Consider the following 22,118-nt stretch of genomic DNA (forward strand, 5'->3'; position numbering starts at 1 on the left):
GGTGGTAGTCCAAGCTAGAAACCTAGATATCATCCTAGATTCTTTTCCTGCATCATATCTAGTCAGAGTTTTATTGATTGTGATCTTATATGGTACAGAGACCTCTGCTTCCCTCCATCAAACGTGCCCCAGTCAGCCTGTCTGCATCCTTCACTTGGACTCCCAAGGGCACCTCCAGACCCAACCCAACCACCAGTCTGTTCTCCCGTACACAGACTCTTTCAGTAAGCTTTAATGTCCTAATTTTATATAAGTAACACCTGCTTATTGTAGGAAATTTGGAAACTACAAAAAAGTACAATGCAGAACGTTTAAAAATATGTGACCACCCTTAACAGTTTTGTGCATTTTATTCAATTCCCTTTTTTCTCATTTATTTTAGGATGTTTTCTTAGGGGTTTGGGGGTAGGGAGTCTTTTTAGTTTTGCAAAGGGCAATCATGTTTTATGTATAGTTCTGCATCTGGTTTTCCCACCTAACATCTTGTGGGAATTGTGTCATCTTAAAGATTTTTAAGCCTCATTTTAATGGTTGCATGACATTTAAAATCTCAATTATAATTTTTTTAACAATTCCCCACTTTTAGGAATCATTGTGTTGGTTCAAGTTTTTCACAAGGGTGAAATGATCTGCAACCCTTACTGTTCCCTTAGTTTCCTAGGAGTGACATTAGTTGATAGAAGAGTATTAAAGGATCCTATTTTTTTTTTATATATATATATGGCAACTTAACTTGCCAGCAATGTGAGGAATACCCCTCTCGCTGTGTTTATTCCAGCAGCAAGGATTATTACTGTTATTCCCCCCAAAATTCTGCTAATTTGGAAGCATAAAAATGATATATTTTAATTTTTATTTCCTTGGTTGAGGAAAGAATAGATGAAAAACACGTGTGTGTGTTTTTGTGTGTGTGTGTGTGTGTGTGTGTGTGTGTGTGTGTGATTCCCACTCATTTCCTTTGCTCATTTTTCTAAAAGAATCTTAATACTGAGCTCTTTATGATTAAATGATACTAATTTTTTGTCTCCTCTTTTTTTAATATTTATTTATTTCTGAGAGAGAGCAAGAGGAAGGGAGGGGCAGAGAGGGGGAGACAGATGATCTGAAGTAGGCTCTGTGCTGACAACAGCAGCCAGATGCAGGGCTCAAACTCACAAACTGCAAGATCATGACCTGAGCTGAAGTCAGTCACTCAACGGACTGAGTTGCCCAGGTGACCCTCTCCTCTATTTTTTCTTGAGAAAGAGATAGCACATGTGTGCAGAAGCATGTGTGTGAGCAGGGGAAGGGCTGGATTGTTTTTGTTTTTGTTTTTGTTTTCCCCCTATAGTGTTTTTAGGTATGGGTGGCCCTGTAGTATCAATTTAAACCCCACTCAGTCTGCAGTTGATTTATTGATACATGATAGGTAATATTTTTAATAGGTAATTTTTTCCAACACTACTTAATGGTTTCTGATGTTTCCTTCATCATATTTAAAGGTCTCATATATGTTCTGTGCTATCTACTTAACTTGTTTAAATAACACATATGATCATATACTCCCATGCTTCAAACACTCAGGGACTCTCCATTGCCTACGGTTATCATTACCCACCTGGCCAATCATCAGACCAACACTTGGTGATTTGTTTTCCTTTAACTGACTCTTAGACCTTTACCACTGGAGACAGAAATTTAGTAGGTCTGGGAGAGGATTGTCAGAATCTGTTTTTTAAAGCTCCTAGATTTTGAAGAATAGCCAGGTTTTAGACACAGTGGCCCCTAGGATAAGTTCTCAGCTTCTTCATGGCATTAAGATTCTTGGTTTTCTCCACTTCCGTCCTTCCCCAGCTTCATCTCTACTTCTCTTCCTTTCTATTCCCAAGCCATAGTGAACCTAGAACAAACATACCTGTTTTCCTTCTATACCCTCCACCCCGACATCTCCCCACACTGCACCCTCTGCTCTCAAACTGAAGCCCCATCCACTCTGTGAATAAGCCATCTCCCAAGGCTCTAGGTGCCCCCACCTTTGAGTTGCTACTATTAGCATTTGTATTACATGGAGTGGCATTCATATTATTTATAAATGTCTCTCTGCTGTCTCTTCACCCTCTCGAGACTGTGGACTGCTTTGTGTCCCCAAGCCTGGCCAAGTACCTGACACTTGCCATCATCGAGAGAGAGATCAGTAAGTTGTGAAGTGCCAGGAACTGAAGAGAGTGCCAGTGCTGTCTCACTGGCACAAAATCCAAGTGATTCTGCCCCAAATTGTGTCCCGGTTCTTGCATTGAAAATCAGTTCCAGCTGACCTGGGTCTGGTCATGGAGTTATCTGCCAGAATTCTCATGAGAACACACCCCAGCTTGAGCTATACAATAGCACTCTGATGTGATCAGCAGTACCCAAAAACAAAAGCCATTTTGGATCTGGAAGAGTCACAGAACGATCACTGAAAATTGATGCAGTGGTCACCTACATGTTTTCCCAACCCCCTGCCATCTGATCTGGGAAGTAGAGGAGAACTCATCATGCTTATTAGTCATTAAGATGAGTACTCTAAAAGGTAAGGAGGTAAATGTTCCTTTGTCAGCTCTTTTGAAACACTGAATGTAAAGTAGCCTTCTTCTCAGCCTCATATAAACCAGGACGTTCTCCCATTCTTTTAAGGTCCGCATATCCGACAAACATAATGTGTCGTTGAGGTGAAATGCCCTTGTTGTAAGTGTAATATACCTACCTTGGGTAAAGGCTCCTTTGAGACTCAAACCTATGTCAGGAACATACATAAAGTTTAAAAATGGAAATTTAGCTTTAGAGAAGGTGCTGGGAAAAAACTCTGAAGAGGCAGGACTAGAAGAGCTAGCTTAGCCAGAGGACTATTAGGAAGAAAAGTATAAGAAGAAAAGGGGAAAAAAAGAAACAAAACAACAATGGAGTTTTGTTGCAGTTAGGAAACTACCGTTTCAAAGGTGAAAGTGTCATTTTACAGCCTCACAGCAATGCCTGACAGGAAGTGTGTGTTTGCTCTAAATCCTAATTTGGGTGTGTTCCTGTAGAAATGTTGAGCCCTCTCCTAAGGGAAACAGAAACTCAATCATGCAGGAAACTAGATACTGCAAAAACAGTTGTAGCTCAGCGTGGCCGTAAGCAACAGTGGTGTGAAGGCAGAGAAAAAAGCTGTTTCTCGTTAGAAAGCAAGCAGACGGTTCTCCCCCATCAGGATGCGAGACCGAAGGTTGCCCTTGGACATTCAGATTTTCTATTGTGCCAGACCGGACCAAGAGCCTTTTGTGAAGGTATGCTGGAGTCCCTGGGAGCTAGTAAGATGTCAGTGAATCCTCAGAGATCTGCAACTTAGTATGTTTTCAGATGCTGTCTAATGAGAAAGGATTGTGCTGACATTTCAGCGGAATGTTTGGGAGATGGATATGATGTGGTTTGCCCCTTCAAAAGCCCCTATTTTATTCTTTTTCATTCCATAGCCCTCTTTGTACCTATGTTAAATGTGGAGTTCACAAAAAAAAAGTGCGCTTTATTTAATACATTTAAAATGCTGGGTTTGTGATTCTTTGACAGTGTTTTTGTTTTTGTTTTTGTTTTTGTTTTTGTTTTTTAAGTAAATCTCCCATGAGAAGATAGTAAAATTTTTTAGCTAATTTCCTTACCTATAAATCTAGTTCAGATAGTGGCAGGTAACTATCACTGTGCATATTGGAAATGGAGTAGTGCATTATCTGACAACTTTGACTAAATGTAACTTAAATGTTGTTTCTCTATGATGCAAAAGTGACTATAGTACCCAGGTATTCTGCTGAACTAATCACCCTATCTGTATCATTCAATTTCAAAATAATTTAGTGATTTATCCAGACGTTAGGAGGGGCAAAAAATAGATTAAAAAATTTTTTTAAGTTTATTTTGAGAGAGAAAGAGAGAGAGACCGCAAGCGCAAGGAGGGGAGGGAGCAGAGAGAGAGAATCCCAAGCAGGCTCTGCCCTGTCAGTCAGCACAGGAGCCCCTGAGATCATGACCTGAGCCAAAATCAAGAGTCAGATGCTTAACAGACTGAGCCACCCAGGCACCCCCCCCCCAAATAGATTTTAAATTGAAATGGACTTTGGTTGTTCATAAGCAAGTTACAGTGAAATAATAAATGTGTATAAAATCATGTTTCTCAGTTTTGAAGGAAAAAATATTTTGATAGTTTCTAAATCATACATAAAGAATTGTAACCTAATTGTAATTTAGACTAAATTTAGCTTTGTGTCTCTTTGTATTGTTGCTTCTAGTGGATGTTACCATTTGTTATTTCTTCAGCGTTTGTTGCTATGTGCCATAGCCTTGAGAGAAAACATTCGTAGGAGTCTCGATTTAAAAACTACCCTTATCTGGTCGCTTGGGTGGCTCAGTCGGTTAAGTGTCCAACTTCAGCTCAGGTCATGATCTCACAGTCTGTGGGTTTGAGCCCAGAATTGGGCTCTGTGCTGACAGCTCAGAGCCTGGACCCTGCTTTGGATTCTGTGTCTCCCTCTCTCTCTGCCCCTCCCCTGCTCATGCTCTGTCTCTCTCTGCCCCTCCCCTGCTCATGCTCTGTCTCTCTCTGCCTCAAAAATAAATTTTAAAAAAATAAAAAAAAAAACAAACTAATCTTACTTACCAATTATCCTGTTTATAGAAGACTTACAGAATGATTCCTGATTTGTCCCTTAACAATTCAAATTTAGATGCAGGGTATGTCACCTGTAGAGTTATGCATAATGATGCACCCTCATTGAGCACTTGGCAGCCGTAGTAAAGGTGGAAACCCTATGGCTTTAATTTGTACGTATTAAGTACCTCAGCTGAACTGTGTTAAATTCTGCATTTGTTCAGAAATTGAAGTTGAAATTAGCCCTTTACCCAGAGTCCTGGTTCAGTTTACGTCTTACTGCTAAAACTCCACCTGTTCTGGGCAACCGTGTACCTGAGGCCGTTTTTAGCAGGCGACGGAAAAGCAAGCATATCAGGTTTTGGGGGCTTTGTCTTCTCCGTTTCAGATCATCACCGTTGAGGAGGCAAAGCGCAGGAAGAGCACCTGCAGCTACTATGAGGAGGACGATGAAGTGGCCCTACCAGTCCTGCAGCCCCATAGCGCACTCCTGGAGAACATGCACATCGAGCAGGTGGGCGCTCCCCTGGGACATAGGGCGGGGCTTCCAGGCCTGAAAAAGGCATTTTCCATCCCTGACTGCATTTGCTCCTCTCAATGGGGGTGAAGGAAGGGCCAGGTTTTAAAGAAAGAACACCAGCAGCCCAACCAATGTCCGTGTCCTTTCTCCGCTTCAGAAGGTTACGTTAGCACTCCGGGTCACCTTCGTGGGAGTCTGGGGACTTGGCCAGAAACTACATCCATCTCCTAAACCTGAATGAAAAACCACTTCATGTCTTCAAAGCAGTTTTTAAATTGTCCTACCACAGTCCTGTGCATATTCCTAACACTCACAAGAGGATTTAAATTTATCCTGGCGATTACTGCAGAGTTCTAATGGTTTTTCAACTTTTTGGGTTCAATTAAAGTCATATAGCAAATACACTTCCCTAGCTTTATGAAAACTAACTACCACTAGGAGTAATTTTCCTTTTTTTCTGTAATTTTCCTTGTTCACTTTATATTTTCTGAAAATCTCTTCAATTCTTATGAAATACTATCATGTGCTGCGTTTGAACTTGAGTAAGGAATCTCTTGCATTTCTCCCACTAGCCAACTCAGAAATCTGCATTTCGGAGACATTAAAGAATCGAGTTCAATCTCTCAATTTGCAGATTAGCCTGTGAAGGCTCAGGAAAGCCGGGAGACTTGAGCAAGCAGTTATGGAGATGGAGTTCATGCTGATATTAGAACTGATGTTAAGCATTCTGAAAACTTCCTTACTTCATAGCCTCCTTTGTCAGTAGTTTTGAAGAGATATGCATTATTGGTATTTATGGCAGCCCAGTTCAAGCTAAATGTTAATGTAGGTGAAAGATACAAGCAAGATGAGGACAGACTGCATTTATTTGACTACTAGCATAAAACACCTATGTTTTATTGTTCTCACTTCTGTGAGAAGCTGCCAATATCAGTAGTAGTTCTGAGCCTATGAGCATTTAGAAAGAACCATCGGAGAACCATGAACTGTTTGCTGAAGGTCAGGTTGAAGTGTAAAAGGGAGAGCTCGTGTCTAATTCATATCAAGCTGGGTGCTGTATCTTCAAATGCATAGTTGCATAGTGACCCCTCGTTCATGGCCCTGAAAGGGAATGTGTGCTCTGGCTGGCATCCCTACCAAGGTCAACACCATCAAGCAGTGATTCTCGCTTCTCTTTCTTGGTTTATAGTGACAAATATTTGCCAGAGTAAAGAGGAACAACATGTGAGTAAGTGTGATTTTGAGTTTGAGCCTCAGGTTCTTGCTTTGTGCTGTAAGCTTATGAGGGATTTGTGGGCAAACTGTATATTTACATCTCCATCTTTGGATTTGCAGCTGGCCCGACGCCTTCCAGCAAGGGTACAAGGGTATCCATGGAGACTTGCATATAGCACATTAGAGCATGGGACCAGTTTGAAAACTCTTTATCGGAAGTCAGCATCGCTAGATAGTCCTGTCCTGTTGGTCATCAAAGATATGGATAATCAGGTGAGGCTTGTTCTTTCATAGAAAAACAAAAATAATTTATTTATTTTGAGAGAGGGGGGAAGGGACAGAGAGAGAGGGAAGGGCAGAGAGAGAGAGAATCTTAAGCAGGCTCTGCACTGCCAGTGAGGCTCAAACTCATGAACTTTGAGGTCATGACCTGAGCCAAATTCAAGAGCCAGATGCCCAACCAACTGAGCCACCTAGGCAGCCCTCGTAGAAAACATTTGTTTTGATGAAGATTTTCAAACTTACACAACAGGAGAGAGACCAGTACAAGAATTCCCCATCAGCCAGATTTACACTTAGCATGATTTTGCCCCATATGCTTCATCTGTCTTTCTTTGTTGGTTTATCTTCACTGAAGTATTTTGAAGTACATCCCAATTATTATGTCATTTCACCCCTACATACTTCAGAATGCATCTCAAAAAGGAAAATGAAGCGTATCTCCAAATACAGTCATATTCTACAGAATTTTTTTTTCCTGTGCTCACCATACAGTAGGAAGCAATGTTGATATTCCACAACCTAAAGCCTGAAAAGTTGGAGAAAAGTCAAGTCTGGAAAGGGAGATAGTCACAGAAAGCTCTCGTGCCATATCAGAACTCTTGCCAGGAGCTGAGGTAGTACCCACAAACCGTGCCTGCACGGTTGCTGAGACGGAGAGCCATTCAGTGCCAGGGTGTGTTCGACCTGAGGGGCCCGATTGTTATGAAATAGCAAAGAATGCTCTAATGCTCTGTACCATTGCTCATTGCCCTTTCACCTGTGCTGTAGTGGGTCTTGGAGGCAGAGGAGAATTCTAGATATTACCCCCATGTACCTTCACTGGTGCTTCTGTCAGTCAGCTTGGGGTATGAGTGGAATGTTTACAGGTTTCTTTCATACACTACCTAGTCAGGCATTTGCTCCACAAAAGGAAGACGTCTCATCTGCTATCTATTCACTTTGGTCTGGTCTGTGTTATATCAAGATGAAATTCCTTTACATTTGTAAGATATAGATGTCATTCTTTTCTCTTTCTGTCATGGAAGCAGGTTTTATTCAACAGTCTTTCATTTATTCATATGTTCAGAAAATGTATGAGTGCCTGTTACATATGGGGCACTATTAAGCCCTGGGGAGCTTGCTGTGAAGCTATATAATTGGCATCATTTTAGGGGAATAGATCTTTGCTATCATAATTTGTCTTGGGAGAAATTAGTGGAGACATGGGAGTACTGAAGGCACTGTCTTTCTCAACTGTGATCTTTTCTGGGACTTTATTGCTGTGTTACTATAGATAAAGAAGTATGGGGAGAAGTTTATTATCACGGTTACTGTTATTATTTCTTGATTGATGACACTTTATTTAATCATGATCCAGCTGGGTACAGTCAAGGTAAAAAATTAAAATAATAACAAAGGTTGGGGCACCTGGGTGGCTCAGTCCATTAAGTGTCAGACTTTAGCTCAGGTCATGACCTTGTGGTTTGTGGGTTAGAGCCCCATGTAAGGCTCTGTGCTGGTGGTGCAGAGCCTGCTTGGGATTCTCTCTCTCTCTCTCTCTCTCTCTCTCTCTCTGTCTCTCTGCCTCTCTGTGCCTCTCCCCTGCTTGTGTAATCTCTCTCTCTCTCTCTCTCTCTCTCAATAAATAAATAAACTTTGAAAAATTTAAAAAGTAATAATAACAAAGTACGTGTAAAATGGAATTACTCAGGGATTCAGTGAAATGTTTGAGATGTTGGATGCTATGTTTTAGATGAGATATGGCTAGATGGCTTTAGACCACACACAAACCCTCACCATAAGTACAGATTAGTTCTCGTACTAGTTTACCAAAAGATACCACATTTGTTGGGGAAGGTGTTGGCAACACAGAGCAGGTGTGCAGCACAATTCCACCAAGCTTCCTGTCAGCAGGCATGTAAAGGAGGCCTGTACCTGAAGGCTCCTCTATTCATCAGGAGATGTAGTCTTACTGAATCTGGTACCCTGGAGGCGCTTGTGTTTGAAAACACCTGGATACCAACTCTGCTTTCCACACCCCATTCACCCCCAAGGCAAGAATGTGGCTTTGCTGTGTTTGAGGACATGATAGAACAACACCTGTAAATCTGTCTGGGAATGAATTATGGAAAATTCTAATATAAAAGAATTACATATGCAGAATGGTAGCAGTAAGGAGCTCTGCAGAATCCGTCGTCAGTGAAACAGCCATAACTGGTAGAAATTATAAAAACAATAATCACTTAAAGTCTCTGAAAATTGTCCTAAGGGCATACAGCAAGTGAAGAAACATTTATTTAAGAAAATCTAATAAATCACTAGTACTAGTGAGATTCTGTGGCATCTGAAGCACAACCTGCTTCCTTCCCTGCAGCCCTCAGTTCAGACTGATGGAAGCTCCTGTGTGGACAAGAAGATGGGGTTCCCACTTCCCCCAGCTCCCATGCAAGGGCTATGATATACTTTCTAGGGGCAGGTCCCCAGCACTTCTTATAACCTACCCAAGATCGGTGTTTCAGAGGCTAAATTCCAGGCAAGTATGGCTTAGAGGTAGAGGATTCTTTTCTTCTACCCAACCTCTATTCATAGGGGAGATGCTCTACCTTAGGCATAGGAGAAAATAGGAGTATAAAGCCCTTGCCTCAGCTCTTAGAGCAGACATTCCATGCCAGCTGAGGCATGCCAAGACCAGTGGCTGCTGCTTCGCCCACCAGAACCCCTGGCTCCTAGCTCTAGGAGAAAAGGCGGATCATAAGACACAGAGCTCTCCTAACCTCCTCCGATGGACACACCCAAGTTAGAATTGTAGAACAGTTCTCTCTGAAAAAGACCTGAACACTAGCAGAACAGATCTTCTATAACACAGGACAGAAAAAAAAAAAAAAAAAAAAAAGACAAAAAGAAGCCACATCAAGATGGCTAGAAGGGGCAGAAAAGCAGTCTTGAGAGGAACCCACCCCACCCCCCTAGCAACCCACAAGAGGGAGAGAGATCCCAAAACATGCAGCTCCTCTCTGAGAATCTAGGGGTTCAGGTCCCACATTAGACACACTAGCCCATGGGACCTGCACCAGAGAGGCAGCCCCCCAAAATAACTGTCTTTGAAAACCTGAGGCTAATTTTCAGGAGAGCACAAGGGCTATAGGAAAGGGAAATTCCATCATTGAGGGGCCACACACGGACTCATTTGCTTTGAGTCTCAACACACAGGCAGTAGCTTGAGAAGTACCTGGACCACATGTGAGGAAGATCTGTTGACTAGTTTTAGAAAGTATACCAGAGGGGCAGGAGTCTGATGGAGATCTCTCTGTGGATACAGGCACTGGAGGGTGCCATTTTTTTACACTACTTCCCTGCTACCCTAGTGCTGGTGGGTGGTGTTTTTGGTGCTGTCATTTTCCCTTGCTAGTGCTACACGCTTACCCTGTGTTCCCCTGTAACCCCACCCCACCAGGCTGGCCCAGTGCTCATCCAGCTCGGCCTCTACCCTGCCACACCAGGCACTTAGGCTAGCTCTAGCCCTGTGCTCATCCACCACAGACTCTCCCCAGCCCTGCACTCATCCACTTGTCCGCTGTGGCCCTCGTCAGATCCCTTGCACATGGTCACCCCAGCCTGTGCTTATCTGCCACAACCACTGTCCTGCTAGACACAGTGGGCAAACTTGTCCTGGCCTGGCCCCTGTCCATGGCAGAGATCCCCTCAGCCCTTGCCCCACCAGATGTGAAAAGCAGCCTACCTCTGGCCTCCTCCAGACCTGGCAGTACTTACAAAAGCAGGTATGAGGTTAAAAGACAAAAAAGTAAAGATAACAAACTAAGTAGTATGTGTGTGTGTGTGTGTGTGTGTGTGTGTGTGTGTGTGTGTGGAGAGAGAGAGAGAGAGAGAGAGAAAATCAATAAGAAAACACTGACCTTAAATGACACATTGAACCAGATGAACTTTGAATAGATATATACAGAACATCCCATCCAAAACCAGCAGAATACACATTCTACTCATGTGTACATAGAACATTCTCTAGGAAAGATCACATGTTAGGCCACAAAACAAGTCTCAGTAAATTCAGTAATACTGAAATTATATCAAGCATCTTCTCTGTACACAGTGGTATGAAACTAAAAATCAATTACTGAATTACCAATAGGCCATTGAAAAAAATGAAAGAAGAAATTTTAAACATACATAGAGAAAAATGAAAACAGAAATACCACATACCAGAATCTACGAGATGCAGCAAAAGCAGTTCTAAAAGAGAAGGTACATGGCAATATAGGCCTGTCTGAAGAAACAAGAAAAATCTCAAGTAATCTAACTTCACACCTAAAGAAACTAGGGGGAGGGGGAAAAAGAACAAGCCCAAAATTAGTAGAAGGAATGAAACAATAAAGATCAGAGAGGAAATAAATGAAATAAAAATTTTTTTTTCATAAGAAATAGAAAAGATCAGTGAAACTAGGAACTGGTTCTTTGCAAAGATAAAACAAATTTGGCAAACTTTTAGCTAGATTCACCAGAAAAAAAGAGGGCCCAAATAAAATCAGAAATGAAAGAGAAGTTAACAACTGATATCACAGAAATATAAAGAATTACAAGAGACTACTATGAACAGTTATATACCAGGAAATTGAACACCCTAGAAGAAATGGACAAGTTCTTGGAAACATACAATCTTCCAAGACTGAATCATGAAGAAATAGAAAATCTAAACAGACTGATTATTAGTAAGGAGATTGAATCAGTAATCAAAAACTTTCCAACAAACAAAAGTCCAGGACCAGATGGCTGCACTGGTAAATTTTATCAGACATTCAAAGCAGATTTAATACATATTCTTCTCAAACTCTTCCAAAAAATTGAAGAGGATGTAACACTTCCAAACTCAATTATTTTATTTTTATTTTACATTATATTTTATATTTTAGTTCATTTTTTTAATATTTTATATTTTTGTTATTTTATATTTTTTATTCTTAAATTCTAATTAGTTAACATACAGTACAATGTTGGTTTCAATTCCAAACACATTTTATGAGGCCAGCATTAGCCTGATATCCAATACCAGACAAAAGAGAAAAAAAAGAAAATTACAGGCCATTATCATTAATGAACATAGATGTAAAAATCCTCAAAAAAAAAATGGTAGCAAACCAAATTCAACAATACATTAAAAAACTTATACACCATGATCAAATGGGATTTATTCCAGGAATGCAAGGATGGTTCAATATTTGCAAATCAATCAATGTGATATGCCACATTAACAAACTGTAAGTTAAAAATCATAATGATCATCTGAATAGGTACAGAAAAAGCATTTGATAAAATTCAACATCCATTTATGATACTCTCAACAAAATAAGTGTAGAGGGAATGTACCTCAACATAATAAAGTCCATTGGGGCGCCTGGGTGGCACAGTCGGTTAAGCGTCCGACTTCAGCCAGGTCACGATCTCGCGGTCCGTGAGTTCGAGCCCCGCATCAGGCTTGGGGCTGATGGCTCAGAGCCTGGAGCCTGTTTCCGATTCTGTGTCTCCCTCTCTCTCTGCCCCTCCCCCATTCATGCTCTGTCTCTCTCTGTCCCAAAAATAAATAAACGTTGAAAAAAAAAAAAAAAAAAAAAAAGTCCATATAACAAATTCACAGCTAACATACTCACTGGTGAAAAGCTGAAAGCTTTTCCTCTAAGGTCACAGACAAGGATGCCCACTCTCTCCACTTTTATTGAACATATTATTGGAATTCCTGGCCAGAGCACTTAGACAAGAAAAAGAAATAAAAGGCATCCAAATTGGAAAGGAAGAAGTAAAACAGTCACTATGTGCTGATGATATGATACTTTATATAGAAAACTCTGAAGACTCCACCAAAAACCTGTTAGAATTGCTAATAATTCAGTAAAGTTCCAGGATACAAAATCAATCTACAGAAATCAATGACATTTCTGTGCACTAATAATGAATTATCAGAAAAATTAAGAAAACAGTCCTTTTTACAATTATATCAAAAACAGTAAAATAACTAAGAGTAAATTTAACCAAGGAGGTGAAAGACCTGTCCACAGAGAACCATAAGACTCTGGTGAAGGAAATTGAACACGACACAAATGGAAAATATGAGTTCAAAGAATCAATAGTGTTAAAATGTCCATACTACCCAGAGTTTATACAGATTCAATGCAATCCCTGTCAAAATTCCAGTGGTATTTTTCACAGAACTAGAAAAAATAATTTAAAAAAATTGTATGAAACTACAAAAGGTCCCAAATAGCCAAAGCGATCTTGAGGAAGTAGAACAAAACTGGAAGTATTACACTCCCTGACTCAAACTATATTACAAAGCTTTAGTAGTTAAAACAGTATGGCATTAGCATAAAAACAGACACACAGATCAATGCAACATATATCCGCACATATATGGGTGATTTATGACAAAGGGGCTTAGAACATACAGCGGAGAAATGACAATGTTTTCCGTAAATGATGCCGGGAAAACTGGACAGCCACATGCAAAAGAATGAAATTGGACCACTGTCTTACATCATGTACAAAAATTAATTCAAAATGGATTAAAGTTTTGGACACAATAACTGAAACCATAAGTTTCATGGAAGAAAACATAGTAGGTAAACTCTGTGACATCTATTTTAGTGATGTTTTTGTGAATCTTAATCCAAAGACCAAGGAAACAAAAGCTAAAGTAAACAAATGGGACATCGAACTGAAAAGCTTCTGCACTGCAAAGGATAGGGAACCTACTAAATGGGAGAAGATATTTGCAAATCACATATCTAACACAGGATTAATATCCAAAATATATAAAGAACCCATACGACTTTACCAAAAAAATCAAACAATTGGTTAAAAAATGGGTGGAGGATCTGCACAGACATTTTTCTAATGAAGAGTTACAAATGGCCAACAGGCCCATGAAAAGATGTTCCAACATCATTAATTATTAAGCAAATGAAAATCAAAACTACAATGAGATATCATCTCACACAGGTTGGGATGGTTACATCAAAAACACAAGAGATAACAAGTGTTGGTGGGGATGTGGAGAAAAGGGAACCCTCACACACTGTTGGTAAGAATGTAAATTGGTGCAGCCACTATGAAAAACAGTATGGAGATCCTTCAAAATGTTAAGAGTAGAATTACCATGCTATCCAACTATTCCTCTACTGGGTATTCACTCAAAGAAAATAAAAACATTAATTCAAAAAAATATATGCATCCCAGTGTTCATAGCAGCACTATTTACAGTAGCTAAGATATGGAAACAACCTAAATGTCTATCTATGAATGCATGGATAAAGAAGATGTGGCATATATACACAAGGGTGGATATGCATACGGGAATACTACTAAACCATAAAATTGATTGAAATCTTGTCATTTGTGACAACATGGATGGATCCTGAGGGTATTATGTTAAATAAGTCAGGAAAAAGAAACAGTATGATTTCACTCACGTGGAGTCTAAAACTACAAAAAAATAAATAAATAAAACCAAAAACTTAGGACACAACAGATTGATGGTTAAAGGGAAAGGGCAGTAGGTTGTATGCAAAGTGGAAAGAAGGGGTCAAAAGTATGGTTGATGGGTGGTAACTGGATCTATGGAGATGGTCACTTTGTAATGAATACAGATGTCAAATTATAATGTACATCTGAAGCTCACGTAATATTACATTATCAACTTAATCTCAATAAAAAAAAATTTTTTTATGAATATGTAAAAAGAAAGGATGGAGGGTACACAGAGTTTTGAAGCTTTCCCAAAGGAACTGACTTTATTTAGAAGAGTATGGAGAAGTTCAAGCCAAAGGATACTCTAGAAAATGATGAAAATTTTGGTGGTAAACAATTAAGAGGAGGTTGGCATCTGCATGAAGACACCAAGCCAAACTGAAGACCATCTAGTCTACCAGAGAGAACCAGGAAAAGAGACCACTAATGAGGGCCTTCCTGGAGTCAGGGTAAACTTCATAAACTGGCCAAAGAAACCCCTGCAAAGGGGCTCAGTTTTAGTCAAATTAGACTGTGGAGAAATATACGCCATAAGGCATTGTGGAAAATAGAGCGATCATCAGGCAATTGATAAAGTCTGATTTATACTAGCTTAATTCCAGTGAGGTGCAGAAATGTTACTCCCTTATTGCTCAATTAAATTTCTCAATTTTTGTGGCAATTTTGTTATATATATTACATTGATATATATTAAAAACCCAAAAAATAAATTGTTATGATTATTACTTTATATAAATTTTTCTACTAAAGAAGCTGAGAGGGGGCGCCTGGGTGGCTCCATCGGTTAGGCGTCCGTCCGACTTTGGCTCAGGTCATTATCTCACAGTTTGTGAGTTCGAGCCCCACGTTGGGCTCTGTGCCGACAGCTCAGAGCCTGGAGTCTGCTTTGGATTCTGTGTCTCCCCATCTCTCGGCCCTTCCCCGGCTCATGCTCTGTCTCTCTCTGTCTCTCAATAATAAATGTTAAAAAAAAATTTTTTTTTTAAAGCTGAGAGAAGAAAGGAGAGCAAATATACATTTATAAATTTTGTTATATTAACCTTGTTTGTTTGTTTTTGTTTTTGTTTTTTTACCACTTTTGGTTGTCTTAATTTTTTCCCCAAGGATTCCTTTGTTCCATTATTGCCAAATGTATTACATTTTTAATGGTTTAGACCCAACAATATCATTATATACATATTAATACAATTCCTTTCTAAATAAATTAATAGAAAAAAGAAAATAGACATTTTCTTATATAGCCACAATGCTATATACCTAACAAAACAGTAATTCCTTAGTATCATCCAATCTCTAGTCCTTAAGTAGGTTTCCATGATTGCTAAGAAATGTTAGCTAAGAAAAAATATAATTAGAATCCTGAGAAGGTGAGTGGGTAAGGTGGCTTTTCCTATTCATTGATCAGAAAAGGAATAACTTTCTTCCACTTCTGGCCATTGCCCTTCTTGTCCTACTTTAAGCCCATGCTTTTAAAAAAAGATGCCTATCATAGCTATACTTTAGTTCTTTTACTGAAATATCACCAGAAGAAGGGAAATGGATTTTTGATGTTTTTGTTACTGTTTTGTTTGTTCTTAGCAGCTCTAGGGAAAGGTTTGGTAGTAGGGAGTATGAAGAACATTGGTTAGAAAGAGTTTCTAGACTTCTACCCTGTCTAATTTTTAGTATTTCAGGTTGCCAGGAACTACGTGTAATTGGTAAAGAAGAGATTTCATAATGACTGTAATCCAATTATAATAATTTTGAAAAGCTTGGGGCGCCTGGGTGGCTCAGTCGGTTAAGCGGCCGACTTCGGCTCAGGTCATGATCTCGCGGTCTGTGAGTTCGAGCCCCGCGTCGGGCTCTGTGCTGACAGCTCAGAGCCTGGAGCCTGTTTCAGATTCTGTGTCTCCCTCTCTCTGACCCTCCCCCGTTCATGCTCTGTCTCTCTCTGTCTCAAAAATAAATAAACGTTAAAAAAAAATTATCTAAAAAATAATTTTGAAAAGTTATAAGACATTTTTCAGATAACCCCCATTTATTACTTTTTTAATTTACTTATTTAACTTCAAGTTACTTCACATACAATGTAGTATTGGTATTAGGAGTAAAACCTAGTGATTCATCACTTACAGAGTGCCCTCCTTAATGGCCATCACCCATTTAGCACATTCCCCCTCCCAGTTCCCCTCCAGCAACCCTCAGTTTGTTCTCTATATTTAAGAGTCTCTTAGGTTGGCATCCCTCTCTGTTTTTATCTTATTTTTCCTTCCCTTCCTCTATGTTCATCTGTTTTGTTTCTTAAATTTGTTTTAAATTTAATGAGTGAAATCCTATGATATTTGTCTTTCTCTGATTGATTTTACTTAGCATTCTTCACAGAGCTAGAACAAACAATCCTAAAATTTTTATGGAACCAGAAAAGACCCCAAATAGCCAAAGTAATGTTGAAAAAGAAAACCAGACCTGGAGGCATCACAATTCCGTACTTCAAGCTGTATTACAAAGCTGTAATCATCAAGACAATATGGTATTGGCACAAAAACAGACACATAGATCAGTGGAATAGAATAGAGAACCGAAATGGACACACAAATGTATCACTGACTAATCTTTGACAAAGCAGGAAAGAGTATCCAATGGAAAAAAAGACAGTTTCTTCAGCAAATGCTGGGAAAATGACAGTAACGTGCAGAAGAATGAAACTGGACCACTTCCTTAAACCATACACAAAAATAACCTCAAAATGGGTGAAAGATCTACGTGTGAGACAGGAAACCATGAAAATACTAGAGGAAAAAATGGGCAGCAACCTCTTTGACCTTGGCTGCAGCAGCTTTTTACTGGGCATGCCTCTGGAGGCAATGGAAATAAAAGCAAAAATGAACTGTTTATCTCATCAAGATAAAAAGCTTCTGCACAGTGAAGGAAACAATCAACAAAACTAAAAGACAACCAGAGGAATGGGAGAAGATACTTGCAAATGACATATCAGATACAGGGTTAATATCCAAAATCTATAAAGAACTTACCAAACTCAACACCCAAAAAGCAAATAATCCAGTCAGGAAACAGGCAGAAGACATGAATGGACACTTTTCCAAAGAAGACATCCAGATGGCTAACAGACACATGAAAAGATGCTAAACATCATTTATCATCAGAGAAATACAGATCAAAACCACAGTGAGATATCACCTCACACCTTTCAGAATGGCTCAAATTAGCAACTCAGGAAACAACAGATATTGGTGAGGATGCAGAGAAAGGGGAGCACTTTGGCACTGTTGGTGGGAATGCAAACTGGTGCAGCCACTTTGGAAAACAGTGTGGAGATTCCTCAAAAAACTAAAAGTAGAACTACCCAGCAATTACTCTACTAGGTATTTATCCAAAAGATACAAAAGTGCTGATTTGAAGGGGCACATATGTACCCCAATATTTATAGCAACATTATCAACAATAGCCAAATTACAGAAAGAGCCCAAATCTCCATCGACTGATAAATGGATAAAGAAGATGTGGTCTGTGGGGCCCCTGGGTGGCTCAGTCAGTTAAGCATTGGACTTTGACTCAGGTCATAATCTCACCATTTGTGAGTTCGAGCCTCGCATCAGGCTCTGTGCTCACAGCTTGGAGCCTGGAGTCTGCTTCAGATTCTGTATGTCTCCCTCTCTCTCTGTGCGCCCCCCCCCCCGCCCCCCACTCATGCTCTGTCTCTATCAAAAACAAACACTTAAAAAATTTTTAAAAAGATGTGGTATATATATGCAATGGAATATTATTACTTGGCAATCAAAAAAGAATGAAATCTTGCCATTTGCAACAACATGGATGGAACTAGAGTGCATTGTGCTAAGATAGCCTCCATTTGAAGCAGTGATTCCTAAGTGGGTTTTGAAGTAGAAGGTATATCAGAATCACTTAGGGACATTTTCAAAATATAATGTTCACTCTTGCCAGCTCTCACCCTTGCAAGCACTGCTCAGGATGTGAGGAGGATAGGAAGCTGGGACAGTGTGCCCACATAATCCTGAAAACACTGCTTATTCAAACCCTCAGTAAGGAAAAATGGACAAATTATTGGTTCAAATACATCTAAATCACCCCTAAAGCCCATTGTATTATGGAATTATTTTTTTCTTAAAAGGCATTTCAGCTGAGAGATATTAGATCACTTATGTTAAGGATACAGTTTTAATAAGCATATTGAGAACTAATTTTTATAAATCAAAAGAGAAAACATTTATTATTTCTGGGTAAATATCTGGCCTTGAATCCACTTATAAAACACTTAAGACACGTGATTTTGTTCTTTCAACCACTCATTTCAGTGTGCAAGGTGCTTGTTGTTGTTTAATGTTCCCAGTATGTCATCCATATTCACTAAAGGAAATTTGACCCCATAGTAGACTTTGGAAGTCCTTTAAAATTGGAATAATCGTTGGCCTTTGTCAAATAAGTTTCCCTTGAGCCACTTGAGTTTCAATTAGAACTAGGGATATTATTTATCTGCTTGTTGGGGGTGAGCTTTTTTATTTAAGAACTCAAATTTAGTAATGGTCTTTGCTGAAAGAGGGTTAATGATATCTCAGAGCAGGATTATGTTAAAATATTTCAGAACGCCACTCTTTGGGACGTTTAGGTTTGAAAGTAGATAATGTTTCTGTTTTCTTTTGTCAGATTTTTGGAGCATATGCAACTCATCCTTTCAAGTTCAGTGACCACTATTACGGCACAGGCGAAACTTTTCTCTACACATTTAGCCCCAATTTCAAGGTATGTAAATGAGAGAAATACCTAAATTCCCAATGTCCCGGTGTCAGGAGTCTGGATGGGGTTGGAGGTGGGGGACTATCATGGGAGCAGCAGCTGTCCCATAACCTCATTTGGACTCTCTCTAGCCTGGGTCAGCTTTTCATGGTTGTAGCACACAAAGTGCTTTTAGGGCCCCTCGTTGGGCCTTGGAAACTGCTCTTGTGCATGTTCTGGGACCAGGGAGGGATAGCAAGTCAGAGCCAACATGTGCTTGAGAGGTCTTTCCTCTCATAACCCCTTTGAAGCTCTCATCCTGGTGTAGGAAAGATCTGCCCATTAGGAACTTCCTCAGCTAATGGGCAGTTTCCTTCTCTACAGAGTTATTATCCTAATAATTCCCTCTTCACTGATTCTCCAGATTGAAATGTCTGTTCTCTGTCTTGTGTTTCTATCCTAAGGTCTTTAAGTGGAGTGGAGAAAACTCATACTTTATTAATGGAGACATAAGTTCTTTGGAACTTGGTGGTGGAGGGTAAGGTTTTTGTTGTTGTTATTTATTTACCACCTGACCTGTGAGAGTCTGTTTTGACCCAGATAACCAAAACCTTGTGTCGGTGATTTTAGCTAGGCCATGTGCTTAGAGTAATTAGGTCAGTGGCCTAACATAGGATGCTAAGAATCAGAGATGAAATGATTTATGTGTCTAAATGATGGACTACTATCACTTGTCTTTTGGGAAAGATGGGTCATTTAAATAAAATAAAGGAAATGTAGACTTTGTTTTACAAGCAGTTTAGGGTTTTGTCTGTCTACAGCATAAAGGAAAGATGAGGCGAGGGAGGGTAGAAGGTATGCCACGTGAGATTGAAATGTTTTCACCTTTTTTGTATTTTTGATCTTTTCAGGGGACGATTTGGTTTATGGCTAGATGCTGATTTATACCATGGACGAAGCAACTCCTGCAGCACTTTCAATAATGATATTCTTTCCAAAAAGGAAGACTTCATAGTTCAAGACCTCGAGGTATGGACATTCGAGTGAAATTCAGACTGCCTTAAAATACCACATTAAAAAGATTGGGTTCCATCAGCCCTCCTAAAGCTGGCTGGAAGACCTAGCCGCAGCCCAGACTGCTTCATCCCACCATAACGCTTTCTTTCTGCCATCATCTCAGAGCATGGTCACATTGCAGAGAGTTTCTGAAAGGTCCATGTGGAGGGCAGAGAACAAAGAAAGAAATTTGAAGTCCGGATTGTTGAAAGACTTTATGCTCCCACTTCCTTCAAATCCATGCAGTGAGGAATCAAAATATTTATAGATGTATGAGTTGAATGCTATTTTTATTTTTGGTAACTGTGAAAAAAAAAAGATACTGTGGAAATATATACATGCCTTGTGTATTTATCAACATAATTTTCATTACCAAAATGTACAGCATACTATTGTTTGCCATGGAAAAGCTTAGTTTCACTTAGAAAAATTGGAAGTGCTCAGCACTTAAAGGGAATATATGATTTTTTTAATTGTCTTATTTATTATTTCTAGAATATTGTCTAAAATGTGCTGCAGTTTTTCTTTTAATGTGTCAAATCTTGAAATAAAGAAATGTATACATTTTGTGCTGTTTTGGCAACAAACCCATTTGATTTATATAGTTTTATATTGAATTTTCTTTTGCCCTGATTGTTTAGGGTGATAGGTCTTAAGCAGCATATTCTGAATTTTTAAAAACTCATTACCAATGTTTATTGATTTGACTATTGTAGGCCATCTTTACATTTAGCCATTAAAAAGATACATTTTTACTTACTCTGAACATAATTGTTGTAAAGAAGAAGCCATTTCTCACAGTTGTAAATTGATATTTACAGAAATGGATACCTTTCTGAATCTAGACTTAGAACAAACCCTGCTTTGAACAGAAAGTGTTTTGCTTCTTATAATACCATGTGTGTTAATAACAAAAACTTTATTTTCATAGTGTTTTGTGCATAATTTCCCCCAAGTTCTTAAATTAATGAACAGGCCTCTGTTTTCAAAGAGACTGAATGTTTTCATTTCTGCATATTTTATACCAAATGAAAAATGTCAAATTAGCCCAATTGTCTTGGTTTCTAGACTCTTTCATTTGAGAAAAAGCAATGCAAAGAAATGCATTCATACAAAAATTGGAATAAAAAGTAAAAACTATTTCTAACATCAACCCATTTTCACATCATAAAATACTCTTTGTTAAAAATGCTAATAAAGCCTTGGTAAAAACTAAACAATATTACTGATTGCCAAACTTTTATGAAAGCCAAAGACTGCTAATGGAAAAAATTTTTAAATAATAGCCAAAGCTGAGAAGTGGTCTGTCATAAATTACACCCCCTGTGATCTTTGAAAGGGAACATAAATAACAAGTAGTATTTATATACCTGCATTTAAAAAAATGAAACCATCTTTAGAATGTAGCCTTAAACTGGCATAATATTTCCTAATTAGATTATTCTCTTATTAGAATATTTACAAAAGAGAACAAATGCCAAGTGGCCTCCTGTCAGATCAGCAATTATTTTACCCTACTCACATTCCATGCAAGTTGAAATGAATTCTATTAAATCTTAAATATATAGCCTGGTGTGCTTTCACCCAGGTTCTCTTATTGAGAACTCTTGATTAACAACATATTGACAGTTTGACCTTAATCTGCTCGTTAAATGATGTGTTGGTGTGAGATATCAGGAATGTCTCATGATGATCAAGTTTACCATTTATGCCATTTGCAACCATATGCTATTAATGAACAAAATGGTCATTTTGCATATAGTTCACTCCTACCTAGTTTAGTCCATGATATTATACTTGTGAGAGCATATCCAGATGCTGTTCTCTATTTAAAACAGTATTGTCCAATCAGAAATGTGTGGCCCTTCATTTATGGATATTGAGTATATGTAATGCAGTGCTAGCCCAATATTTTCAATAAAGGAATTTATGCATCCAGTGTGATTTTCTTTCCCGAGGATTCATTCAACAGGTATTTATTGGATGCTAGAAGTTTTACTTGTGTGAGAGGATGATGAAATATGCAAGATTAAACAAGGTCCAGTATTCATGTTTTACTGCTGCCTTGGAAAGTCCCTTTTTGTTCCCAGTAGCCACCCTCTTACTTTCTCATCAGCTCATGAAAACCCGTTACAGTTACTAGAGATAACTCTTGGCTCTACCTACCAG

The 22,118-nt window shown here is 39.0% G+C and overlaps 1 protein-coding gene across 8 annotated transcripts in view; it reads left to right on the forward strand.

Moving 5' to 3' along the window:
* Positions 1-21,888, forward strand: part of NCOA7 (nuclear receptor coactivator 7) — a 165,329-nt gene extending 143,441 nt beyond the window's left edge. For 5 of the 8 annotated variants that reach the window (XM_045499478.1, XM_045499479.1, XM_045499477.1 and 2 more), the window contains 5 exons: positions 5,022-5,147; positions 6,489-6,641; positions 18,825-18,920; positions 19,358-19,431; positions 19,805-21,888. In XM_045499478.1, coding sequence (XP_045355434.1) covers positions 5,022-5,147; positions 6,489-6,641; positions 18,825-18,920; positions 19,358-19,431; positions 19,805-19,940 — 585 coding nt within the window. In that variant the 3' untranslated portion in view covers positions 19,941-21,888. Of the gene's footprint in view, positions 1-3,065; positions 3,282-5,021; positions 5,148-6,488; positions 6,642-18,824; positions 18,921-19,357; positions 19,432-19,804 lie in introns of those variants that run through there. The other 3 variants (XM_045499481.1, XM_045499482.1, XM_045499484.1) reach the window with 2 other exon arrangements.
* The last annotated feature ends 230 nt before the right edge of the window (positions 21,889-22,118 follow it).

Source organism: Leopardus geoffroyi, chromosome B2 (genome assembly GCF_018350155.1).
Source record: "Leopardus geoffroyi isolate Oge1 chromosome B2, O.geoffroyi_Oge1_pat1.0, whole genome shotgun sequence".
NCBI classification, from domain to species: domain Eukaryota; kingdom Metazoa; phylum Chordata; class Mammalia; order Carnivora; family Felidae; genus Leopardus; species Leopardus geoffroyi.